Source organism: Choloepus didactylus, chromosome 18 (genome assembly GCF_015220235.1).
Source record: "Choloepus didactylus isolate mChoDid1 chromosome 18, mChoDid1.pri, whole genome shotgun sequence".
NCBI classification, from domain to species: Eukaryota; Metazoa; Chordata; class Mammalia; order Pilosa; family Megalonychidae; genus Choloepus; species Choloepus didactylus.
Window position 1 is genome coordinate 53,840,723 of NC_051324.1, and position 12,755 is coordinate 53,853,477.

At 40.0% G+C, this 12,755-nt stretch overlaps 1 protein-coding gene across 5 annotated transcripts in view; it reads left to right on the top strand.

Moving 5' to 3' along the window:
- Nucleotides 1–3,533: 3,533 nt before the first annotated feature.
- The window catches only part of DBF4B (DBF4 zinc finger B), a 33,667-nt gene continuing 24,445 nt past the window's right edge, over nucleotides 3,534–12,755 (top strand). The window contains exons 1-2 of one of the 5 annotated variants that reach the window (XM_037809991.1): nucleotides 3,534–3,714; nucleotides 4,205–4,267. In XM_037809991.1, coding sequence (XP_037665919.1) covers nucleotides 4,234–4,267 — 34 coding nt within the window. In that variant the 5' untranslated portion in view covers nucleotides 3,534–3,714; nucleotides 4,205–4,233. Of the gene's footprint in view, nucleotides 3,715–3,814; nucleotides 4,061–4,204; nucleotides 4,268–12,755 lie in introns of those variants that run through there. The other 4 variants (XM_037809990.1, XM_037809992.1, XM_037809993.1 and 1 more) reach the window with 4 other exon arrangements.

Below are 12,755 nucleotides of genomic sequence, written 5' to 3' on the forward strand. Positions count from 1 at the left end.
TGGCTCCACTGATCAAGGCCCACCCTGAATGGGTGGGGCCACGCCTCCATGGAAATTATCTCATCATAGTTATCACCTACAGTTGGGTGGGGCACATTTCCATGCAAACAACCTAATCCAAACGTTCCAACTTAATCCCCACTGATGCATCTGCCCCACAAGATTGCATCAAAGAATATGGCTTTTTCTGGGGAACATGATACATTCAAACCAGGACAGGGTCTTTTGTTGCTTTTTTGCTTTTATTTTTTAAGATGGCACATACACCATTTTAGAAACAAAGTCACTTAAAGATCAAGTCATTTCTGAGCATTAGTCTTCAAAATGTGTTCTCCATGGCAAGACTTGGTTTTGAAAAGCAGTGATTTTCTCACTCATTGGCCAGCAGTCTCCCTCTCAACGCTGACTAAATTTTCATCGAACCTAGAGTTCACTTGTGTGTGAATCATTGGAATTATTTGTAATCTTGGTTCTTTGCAGGAATCTTGTTAAGCCCTTTGTCCACTTTAGACCCAATCAAATTCAGGTGGCATAAGCTATAAAGCCACTTATCTGAGCAAATGTAAACTGCACAAAATACTGAAAATCAAACACATCACAGGACACTGAAGAAAACAGCACCAAGGACGTCCCTGTGAACCCTTCCAAATACAGAGCTCCCCCCTTACTCCTTACCCAGACATCTCACCTGCCTTACATAACGCAGGGTACCTGACAGAGAGGCCCAGGGACAGTACAAGTGTCAACCTGCTTATTAAGTATTAGTAAAGCTTATTTGTTTTTTTCTTCTTCTTTTAGATTAAAAATATAATAAATTTTAATGCTGTCTTTCAGCACCTCTGTGATCATCTTGTCCTTGAGGTGTGTGCGTCTCTTTTTGGAGACCGCACTGGTCCAGGATATACCTAGAAACAGAATTGCTGGATTAAAGGGCATACCACAAACTCTATGTAAGGCAAGTTGGCCCTATCTAGCAAAACTGATCTTTGCCAATATGCTACATGAAAACTGTCATTTCAGTGTAGATTATTTTGCATTTTTCTTATTCATGTGATGTTGAATATATTTTAATATGTTCAAAAGCTCTTTGTATTTTTTTTTCTGTGAATGTTCCTTTGCCCATTTTCAATTGGGTTGTTAGTCTTTTTTGTATCTGTTTGTATACGTTTTTTTTTTGTATATTGGGAAATCAGCCATTGTTCTGTCTTATGAGTTGAAATGTATTGATTTCTTTATTCTAAGTCCATCTCCCTCAAGAACCAAGAAAAAATGGTGAGAAAGAAAAATACCCTTTTTATCTGAAAATATTTTCTGCTACAGTGGTAAGAGCTACCTTTTTGTGATCACTGACTGTGCAAAACACATCTTTAGTCCTTACAACTTCACTGCATGGTAAATAATATTAGCTTCATCTTACAAATGAAAAAAACTGAAGATATGAGAGATTGCTTCATTCAACAGGTATTCATTAAGCACTTCCTATGTTCCAAGCAGTTTCTTGACTCCGTTGGCTGTTGGCTGGAGCCTTGGTTCCTCTCCGTATGTGCCTCTTTACACGGCCATACTTGGGTGTCCTTATGTCATGACTGCTGGCTTCCCCCAGGGCAGGCAGTCTAAGAAACAGCAATACAGAAGTCGCAATGTCTTTTATGACCTAGCTGTACAAGTCACACATTGTCATTTCCTCCATAGTCTATTGGTGATATAGCCCTATTTACAGTGGGAGGGAACTCCACAAGGTATGAATACCAGAAAGTGAGGATCATTGGGGGCCATCAATGTGGGTTTCATTAACTGATATTTTCTGTATTAGAAATTAAAACAGAAAATTTTTATTAATTTATTCCTTAAAAAATAAGTACCCTATGTGTTAATATAAATGATGTGTTTTTTAATGAAAATATATCTTCCAAGCAAAAATAATTAGTGAGAATGGCATTGTTATACATTTTTGCAAATCTCTTTAATATCTGGCTTAATAGAAGGCAGTTGGAGTCTCATTTCTGTTTCTGCATGCTCTGCTGTACACTCATAAGAGAAGGAGAATGAGAAAAGGCAAATAATGTCATAATATTATTATAAAAATAGTTTTGACTTTGTGGAACTTTCTGAAAGGGTTTCAGGGAACTCCAGAGGTCCTCGGACCAAACTTTGAGAACCTTGAGCTAGATTATAATATGGTAGCAAATGATGCCCAAATCTCAGTGGCTTTCAACAACAAAGGTTTATTTCTTGCTTATGCTAAAAATTACGGGTTGCCTATGGTTCTGTTCCATGGCATCTTCACTATGGAACTCAGGTTGATGATGTGGCTTCTAGATGGGGCATTGCTGGTCACTGTGACAGGAGGGAAACAAAACATGGTGACCCACCCTGGCTCTTAAAGTTTCTGCTCCAAAATGATTGTCATTTCTTTTTTTATCAGCTAAAACAAGTCACATGGCTAGGCCTGAGTTCGTCAGAGCTGGGCTATATGATCTTCCTGCAGGAAAGGGCCCTGCTGGAACGGACATCAAATGTATGGGAATAGTAATATATGAAAAATATCACTCTGGTTGCTTCATGAAGACTGGATTATATTAGAGAGGTAGGAAGGTAGTCAAGAGTAGGAGAGTTAGGAATTGAATGCAGTACTCCACGCAAGAAATGATAGTGGCTCGAACTAGGGTGGTAGCAGTTGTCCAATTCAAGATGTACTTTGGAGGCAGAGTTGGTAGGACTTTTTCTTGGAGTGGGGGAGTGGGTAAAGGAAAGTACTCAAAGGTAACTTCTAGGGTTTTGGTTTGAACAACTGAGTGATGGGGAAGAATGGGGGAAGAAAAGATGGTTTATTTTTTCCCCCTGGGTTTGGGGGGAGAACAAATGTTCAGCTTGGAACCTGAGATGCCTATTAGACAATCAAATGGAAATGTCCATTAGGTACGTGAATATATGCCTGAAGTTCAGACATATATGTCTAGAGGTCGAATGCGGTAGAGATAGCAGTGACCATAGAATCTGACAACGCGGAAATCACCGTTGACCTGGACGAGAACAGGTTTTTGGTGAAGGGGTGAAGAGATGATGGAAGGTGAAGAATGAAGTCACTCTTTTAATAAATTTTTTGTTGGGTAGGTGAGTGAAGAAAAGGGAGGGGGCAAAGATGTGATGATGAAATAATGTGTACATGAAATCTTTATGTAAACTGTAATTGCTCTTTAAGTGTCAGGCTTAATTTGCTATTATTCAAAATCCTAGGAATTTCAAACCAGCTCAGAGTAAAGAATCACTACGATATTACCATCAGTCCCCCTCAACACGCCCCACACTTGCTGACCATTAAAGCGCAAAGTATCTCCAGCCAATGAAAGGCCGAGCCACGAACCACCAGCTAGAGAAAGCGAAGGTGATTGAGGTCTGGGAGGGGGTGGAGAAGCCAGGGGTTGTGAATTAATATTGTCCACTCCGAGCCACCGTAGGGACGGATCTCGCGGATGTTACATTGTTTTAGGGGCGGAGCCGGCAGGAAATTTAAACTGAAGCCGCGGTGGGGGCGCTTGTAGAATGATGCTGTAGTTGCACCACAGCAGCTGGGGCTCTGGAGTCTGAAAGAGCTCATGAAGCCAGCGATTGTAACACCACGGCCTTGAGGGAGGAGTACGGAGGCCGAAAAGGAGCCTAGAATTTGAGGAGAGAGCCGGGAAAAGGGTACGGATGCCGGGAAGGGGAGATAGGGTAAGAAGGAAGACGGAAAGGGTTATAAGAGTTGAAGAGAGGGTGCGGGGTCGGAGAGTGGGCATGGTATTTGAGGAACGCAAAAGTGCATAAGCTAAGAATCTAGGGCCCAGGAATGGGTTAGAAGGGTTGAAGTAATTCAGCGGGTCATGGGAGTTGAGGGGACAGGTCTAAAGGGGACGCAGGAACAGAGGCGACAAGATCCTGTACGGAGGCACGAGAATTGAGATGTCCCAGGGACGGCCTATGGAGTAGCAGGATTTCAGAGAACAGAGCCTGAAAGGGGGCAGCGGGACTGAGGAACAAGAGCCTGGAAAGATGAGCATGAGTTGAGATAGAAGTGTGGGTCAGAATGGAGTTGTCTTGCTGTTCCCGGGAGCAGAGTTGGGGATCGCGGGCACTGTGCAGGGTTTGGGAGGCGGAGGTGAAGGGGGTGAAAGGCCAAAGACTAGTGAAGGTGGTTGAGCTGCTGCTTGTCTTCCTTTCTCAGGCGACATTTACGTCGAGCTGGAGAGTTTCATGGCTGAGACTAGGCTCCGGGCTTCGGACCTAGGTAGGTAGCAGGTCAAAACTAGGGGACGCGAGGTCAAAGTTGCTACTCCGGCCCTAGGGTCGTTTGGGAAGAATTTTAGTCTGACTGGCGTTTGTAATTACTTGATGGTTTGGGGAGGGTATTGTCGTGGATCATTTAGGAATTCATGGTGAGGTCACACAAGAGATTTCAGCCTGAAACTATGTTCAAGATTAGCAGATGAGGAGTCAGGGTAGAGTAACATTAAAACATATGCTCATGGTTATTTTCACTGTAAATTTAAGTTTATTAATAAATGTAAACACCCGTATTACAGTACTTAGTCACTTTCTTCTGTGTCCCCCCCCCCCCGGTTTCTTTTACTATCATCTAGTTTTGGTTCTAGATGTTACAGATAGGCCATTTTGTTGTTGCTGGCTTTTAGACAGTAATGCACTTCCTAAGTTATTTACTCATCCTTCCCTTGACTAGTTGCTTTCTCCTGGATCCATTTATCTTTTTGCTGAAGAACTTTCTCCAAGAGTATTTTCAAAAGGGGGCCATGTGTGATAAATTCTCTGAGGCTTTTATGCCTGGAATATCTTTTTATCATCCTTGCATTAAAATTATTGAATGAATGTTTTTTTCCTTCAATATACTGAAAAATTACATTATTTTCTTCTTGCATAAAGTAGATGCTGTTGAGAATTTATCCTAACCTGATTCTTTTTCCTTTTTAAGTGACCCTTTTTTTTCTTTAGAGAAGATTATTCTCTTTATGTTTGTTCTTAAAATTCCCTATTCATGACTGTGGATTTTCAAAGGCTTTTATTTCCATATTTATTAGTTTTATGTTTACATATTTTAAGAGACCAAGGTCTGTCACCTCCAAAAAAGCACTCGTGCAGCAATCAATTTTAGAACACTGTCCTTACCCTGTAAAAGATCTCCATACCCATTCTCTTCTCCCTGCCCCCTAGCACCTGGCAACCACTAATTTGCTTTCTGTCTCTGTGGATTTGTCTGTTCTGGACATTTTATATAAATGAAATCATACAATATTTCATCTTTTGTAAATGGTTTCTTTCATTTAGCATATTGTTCTTGTGGTTCGTCCACATTGCAGCATAGTATCAGTACTTTATTTCTTTTTATTACCCCTATGCTTTAGTTTCGCCACTGCTAAAACTATTTCCATACAGTAGGGTTGATTGTCTTAACAACAGGAATTTATCAGCTCTTGATTTCAGAGGCTAGAAAGCTTGCTTCCTCCTGGAGTTGGTATCTTCTGGCTGGCTGGCAATCTTTGGAATTCTTGGCTTTTCTGTCATGTGCAATGTACATGGCAGTATCTTCTCCTTTCTCTTCCAGGTTCTATTGACTTCAGGATTCTGGCTGCTCCCTGTGGCTTCTCTCTCTGTGTCCAGTTTCTTTTACTTATAAGGACTTCAGCGTTTTTGGATTAAGGCCCACCCCCATTCAGTTTGGACACACCTTCAAAGGTCCTATTTCCAAATGGGTTCACATCCACAGGACCAGAGCTTGGGATCTGAACATGCCTTTTGAGGGGAACATGATTCAGTTCCCAACACCATATTTCATTTATCTATTCATCTGTTGGTGGACATTTGAATTATTTCAAATTTTTAACTATTATGAATAATGCTTCTGTGAACATTCGTGTATAACTTTTCATGTGAACATGTTTTCATTTCTCATGGGTATATTCTTAGGAGTGGAATTATTAAGTCATATGGTGACTCCATGTGTAACCTCTTGAGGAATTACCAGACTGTTCTCACAGTGACTGTACCATTTTACGTTTCCACCAGCAATGTTTGAGAGTTCCAGTTTCTCTACATCTCACCAACCTTTGTTATTATCTTTTTTATTACAGCCATACTAATAGGTGTGAAATGGTATTTCATTGTGGGTTTGATTTACATTTTCCTGATGACTAATGATATTGAACATTTTTAAATATGCTTATTGTTAGTCATTTGTACTTCTTTGGAGAAATGTCTATGCAGATCCCATTGCCCATTTGTCTTTCTATTACTTGAGTTTAAAAAAAAAAATTTTTATATTTTATTTATTATATTTTCATGTCCAGTATTTCTAGTTACTTCTTTTCTTCAGCTTTTGTTCTTGCTCCTCCCTTTTTTTAAAACAACAATTTGTAACCAAAACTTTAATCCCAAGGATTCTCACAAAATATATTACACATGACAGCATGAAAAAAATCATGCACAGTATCTCAAAGTTCAACTCCACAGTGTACCCTTAAACAGGCAGGACAGAGGTATCTTAAATAGTCTCAAATTTCCAAATAAAGGATGTTATTAAACAGCTATATATCCATGTACAACAGTCTCATAAGGAATTTAAGACCTAAAGCAAAGTTTAACTTTCTTGAAACATCAGATTCTACACCAATGGGGCAACTCTGCCCAGTGTGAAGACTAGTTGGATTTTTTAAAACCCCTGATCTAATTTAATGGTGCAGCTTTTATTTTTCACTTAACTGGCTTGTGTTCATAACAGCTTTTATTCAACAATTGCATACTATACCCCAGCTATGGACAGAACTAAAGATATTAATTTTTGCCTGTTTTGTTTTCATATTATTAAAACATCACACTTCAGCTGGGCAGGAGTTAGAGGTTTATTATCAGTCTATGTGAGACTAAAAATTCAAAGCAAATTCAATTTTGTGTAAGGGAACATTGTTAAGTAATAAATTCTTGGTATTATAACATGCCTCATATGATCAATTTAAAACAATAGAGAATTACATCTTTGTGTCACTGTTAAAAGAGTAAACATTCATACAGCTAAAACATCTTAAAAATACAGCAAGATTATAAAGTCTCAAACAAAACTTGAATTTTCTGTACATAATCTTGTCAAATGAAGTTATTTCCTGACACAACTCTTGCTTCTCCCTTTTTAAGGATAAAATTTTTTTTTTGTCTGGTCCACTGCTTATGTTAGATAGTCAACCTATACCACAGAAAAGCACCTTCCTTTTATGGTATTTGCTTTCTTCAATCGTCTCGTTTTCTTATAAACTAATATTCCTTGGGACTGTTATCCACCTTGCTTGGTAATGTGCACCTGGAAGGAAGATGCAAAATCTTAGGCCCTATCTTGCATACCATCGTTGAGTTTAGGGATTGGGGGTTGTATAGAAGATAAAAAGCACCCCAAGGTGGAGAGCCCCTGGTTCCAATGTGCACTTATCCCCTCACCATGGCAGCAACATTCTGTGCCCCTTCAATATACACACACTGTTTGGTACTGGTCTTTTTCAAGAGCTGTCTCCCTTGAGTTGTAATTACCTAACCACCAAGTGGGGAGGGAATAAGGAGGGAAGCACACTCAGGTGCCAGCCAGCTCACACTCTCCCCTTGACCTCTTATATGTTTCACACATACAAGTACTCACCCCCAAACTAGGCTCCAGCACTGCCCTGATGTTACCCTGCTGCCTCCGTTTAATGCTGGCCTGCTTACCTGGCATGGCAGCAGAGCAGGTGGTGACCCACTCAGCACAACTAGAAAGTATTCTTGTTTCAAGTATTCTCGCAGCTTGTCTCCCACCTGAGTCCTGGACCTCTTCACTCTTGGCTTGGTGTTCACTTCCATCCCCCAATGTCTTTGGTTCTGGGATCCATCTAATTCCTTCTTACTTCAGTGACTTCCCTAAGTTTAGGATCCAGAGAGGAAGCCAGCAGGCCATGCATGATTTCTTTTTCCTTTTTTCTTTTTAATTTTTATTGGGATTGTTCAGATACCATACAATTATCCAAAGATCCAAAGTGTACAATCAGTTGTCCCTGGTACCCTCATACAGCTGTGCATCCATCACCGCACTTAATTTTTGTTCAATTTTTAGAACCTTTTCATTACTCCGGACAAGAAATAAGGTGAAAGATGAAAAAAGAAAAAAAAAAGAAAGAAAAGGAAACTCGAATCCTCCCATATCCCTAACCAACCTCCCTCAGTTGTTGATTCGTAGTGTTGGTATAGTACGTTTGTTACTATTTATGAAAGAATGTTGAAATACTACTAACTGTAGTATATAGTTTGCAATAGGTATATATTTCTTCCCTATATGCCCCTCTATTATTAGCTTCTAGTTGTATTGTCATACATTTGTTCTGGTTCATGAAAGAGTTTTCTAATATTTGTGCAGTTAATCATGGACATTGCCCACCATAGGATTCAGTTTTATACATAACCATCTTTTGACCTCCAACTTTCCTTCTGGTGACATATATGACTCTGAGCTTCCCCTTACCACCTCATTCATGCACCATTCAGCACTGTTTGTTATTCTCACATCTTGCTGCCGACACCTCTGTTCATTTCCAAACATTTAAGTTCATCCTAGTTGAACATTCTGCTCATACTAAGCAACCGCTCCCCATTCTTAAGCCTCGTCCTATATTTTGGTACCTTATATTTCATGTCTATGAGTTTACATATTATATTTAGTTCTTATCAGTACCCTGCAATATTTGTCCTTATGTGTCTGGCTTATTTCACTCAGTATATTGCCCTTGAGGTTTTGTCATCAACCCATTTTTTTTTTTTAGGTGGTTTTGTTCACACACCATACATTCTTTTTTTTTTTTTTTTTTAATCATCATTTTATTGAGATATATTCACATACCACGCAGTCATACAAAACAAATCGTACTTTCGATTGTTTACAGTACCATTACATAGTTGTACATTCATCACCTAAATCAATCCCTGACACCTTCATTAGCACACACACAAAAATAACAAAAATAATAATTAGAGTGAAAAAGAGCAATTGAAGTGAAAAAGAACACTGGGTACCTTTGTCTGTTTGTTTCCTTCCCCTACTTTTCTACACATCCATCCATAAACTAGACAAAGTGGAGTTTGGTCCTTATGGCTTTCCCAATCCCATTGTCACCCCTCATAAGCTACATTTTTATACAACTGTCTTCGAGATTCATGGGTTCTGGGTTGTAGTTTGATAGTTTCAGGTATCCACCACTAGCTACCCCAATTCTTTAGAACCTAAAAAGGGTTGTCTAAAGTGTGCGTAAGAGTGCCCACCAGAGTGATCTCTCGGCTCGTTTAGGAATTTCTCTGCCACTGAAGCTTATTTCATTTCCTTTCACATCCCCTTTTTGGTCAAGAAGATGTTCTCCGTCCCACGATGCCGGGTCTACATTCCTCCCCGGGAGTCATATTCCACGTTGCCAGGGAGATTCACTCCCCTGGGTACACACCATACATTCTATCCTAAGTAAACAGTTGATGGTTCTCTGTATGGTCACATATTTATGTGTTCACCACCCTCACCACTATCTATATAAGGGCATCTACATTTCTTCTACAAGGCAGGAGGGAGAGTCAAAGAAGGTAGAGAGGCAAAAGAAAGAGGAAAAAAAATGACAGCTAGGAAGTAGCAAAAGGAAAAGTAACCTTAAATCAAAGTAAAGAGTCAGACAACACCACCAATGTCAAGTGTCTAAAATGCCTCCCCTGTCCTCCACTCTTATCTGCATTTATCTTGGTATATCGCCTTTGTTACATTAAAGGAAGCATAATACAATGATTCTGTTAGTTACAGTCTCTAGTTTATGTTGATTGCATCCCTCCCCCAGTGCCTCCCCATTTTTAACACCTTGCAAGGTTGACATTTGCTTGTTCTCCCTCGTAAAAGAACATGTTTGTACATTTTATCAGAATTGTTGAACACTCTAGATTTCACCAAGTTACACAGTCTCATTCTTTATCTTTCCTCCTTTCTTCTGGTGTCTCACATGCTCCCAACCTTCCTCTCTCAACCATATTCATAGTTATCTTTGTTCAGTGTACTACCATTGCTGTGCTACCATCACCCAAAATTGTGTTCCAAACCACACACTCCTGTCTTCTCCTGTCACTCTGTAGTGCTCCCTTTAGTATTTCCTGTAGGGCGGGTGTCTTGTTCACAAAGTCTCTCATTGTCTGTTTGTCGGAAAATATTTTGAGCTCTCCCTCATATTTGAAGGACAGCTTTGCTGGATACAGGATTCTTGGTTGGCAGTTTTTCTCTTTCAGTATCTTAACTATATCACTCCACTTCCTTCTTGCCTCCATGGTTTCTACTGAGAGATCTGCACATAGTCTTATTAAGCTTCCTTTGTATGTGATGGATTGCTTTTCTCTTGCTGCTTTCAGGATTCTCTCTTTGCTTTGACATTTGATAATCTGATTATTAAGTGTCTTGGCGTAGGCCTATTCAGATCTATTCTATTTGGAGTATGCTGTGCTTCTTGGATCTGTAATTTTATGTCTTTCATAAGAGATGGGAAATTTTCATTGATTATTTCCTCTATTATTGCCTCTTCCCCTTTTCCCTTCTCTTCTCCTTCTGGGACACCAGTGATACATACATTCTTGTACTTTGTTTCATCCTTAAGTTCCTGGATACGTTGCTCATATTTTTTCATTCTTTTCTCCGTCTGCTCCTTTGCATGTAGGCTTTCAGGTGTTTTGTTCTCCAGTTCTTGAGTGTTTTCTTCTGTCTCTTGAGATCTGCTGTTGTATGTTTCCATTGTGTCTTTCATCTCTTGTGTTGTGCTTTTCATTTCCATAGATTCTACTAGTTGTTTTTTTGAACTTTCAATTTCTGCCTTATGCATGCCCAGTATTTTCTTTACAGCCTCTATCTCTTTTGCGAAATATTCTCCAAACTTTTTGAATTGATTTAGCATTAGTTGTTTAAATTCCTGTATCTCAGTTGAACTGTACGTTTGTTCCTTTGACTGGGCCATAACTTCGTTTTTCTTAGTGTAGGCTGTAATTTTCTGTTGTCTAGGCATCTGACCTCCTAGGCCACCCCAATCAGGTTTTCCCAGATGAGAAAAGGCTCAGGTCACAGAAGGAGAAAATATTCAGTATCTGGTTTCCCTGATGGTTTTCTGCCCAGCAGGTGCACCTGTCAGCCTGTCACCTGCTGGTGTAAGAGGGTGTGGCCCGTGGCTCTCCTCCCCCAGGCTTTGGGGTCTAGTTTCAGAAAGGCAGGCAGTAGAGCTGGGCCCCTTCCTTTCCTCTTGGGAAGCTATGCCCCCTCCAGAGAGGTCATCTGCATATCAATAAGTTCTTTGTTTCTCTGACTCTGCTAATCAAAGTGTTTTGATTTTAAAATGGCTGAGGCTTTCTTTACTGCAAAGCTCTGCAGGCTGAAAACGGCTGAGGTTTTCTCCACAGAGAGATAAAGGGACAGAAAAGCTCCCAGGTTCACCCGTCAGCCAGAGATAGCACCCGATCCTCTGGGCACTCCATCCTGAGACAGATATGTCCCCCGACTCTCCCAAGGTCAGTTTTCACTAAAAGCCTCTGTCTGCTTGTTGAGGATTCGCTGTCTGTATTGAGCAGTTAACATTAAAACCCCAGTTGGAGCTGGGCTGAGAGAGTGCTGCTCTCTAGCACCGCGAGGCTTCCGTGAGGGAGGGGCTTTCGGCTCTTAGTGCGGGTCTGCAGTTTTACTTACAGATTTCATGCTGCAATCCCAGGCATTCCTCCCAATTCAGGTTGGTGGATGATGAGTGGATGGTCACATTTGTCTCCCCGCAGTTATTCCAGGTTATTTACTAGTTTTTTGATCATTTATGAATTGTTCCAGGGGGAGACTAACAGTCTTCCACTCCTCTCTATGCCACCATCTTAGCTCCTCCTCACCATGCATGTTTATATTTTGGTTGGACTGAAAATCAAAAGGGCTAATCCTGAGAAAGACTTCTGGAGAGATTGACTTTGGGGAGAGATCCAAAAGGACTATAGTTATAATGCTGCCCAGGGCTGACATTCAGCAGGAATGTTCTTATACGGCAAGTCTCTGTTGTGAGTGGTTGGTGCCTGTGATGCGTCAGTTCTTATTTTGAATAAATCTGCCCAGTACTATCACCTCACAGTTGACAATATCTTATTTACTCCTCATGAACTAGCCCATGGGGTGGGAATTATTACTATTTCATAAGTGAAGAGTTAGATTCAGAGACATGGAATGAGATTGTGTCTTGCCCAGGGCTACACAGAGAGTACAAGGCAGAGTTCAAAACTGCAACAAAGTCAAAAGGATTTTAGGTGAATACTCATATTCATACCACCTAGATTTTACCATTGACATTTTCACATATTTGTTTATCACTGATCAATCCATCTTTTTAACCTATAGCCATCTTACTTTTTAAAAAAATTTTTTCAGTTTTTATTGAGATTGTTCATATACCATACAACTATCCAGAGATCCAAAGTGTACAATCAGTTGCCCATGGTACCATCATACAGCTGTGCATCCATCACCACAATTAATTTTTTTTAAATTTTTAGAACATTTACATTACTCCAGAAAAGAAATAAAGACAAAAAAAGGAAACTCCAATCCTCCCATACTGCTAACCACCACCCCTCCATTATTGATTCATAGTTTTTGTATAGTACATTTGTTACTGTTGATGAAAGAATGTTAAAATACTACTAACTGTAGTATATAGTGT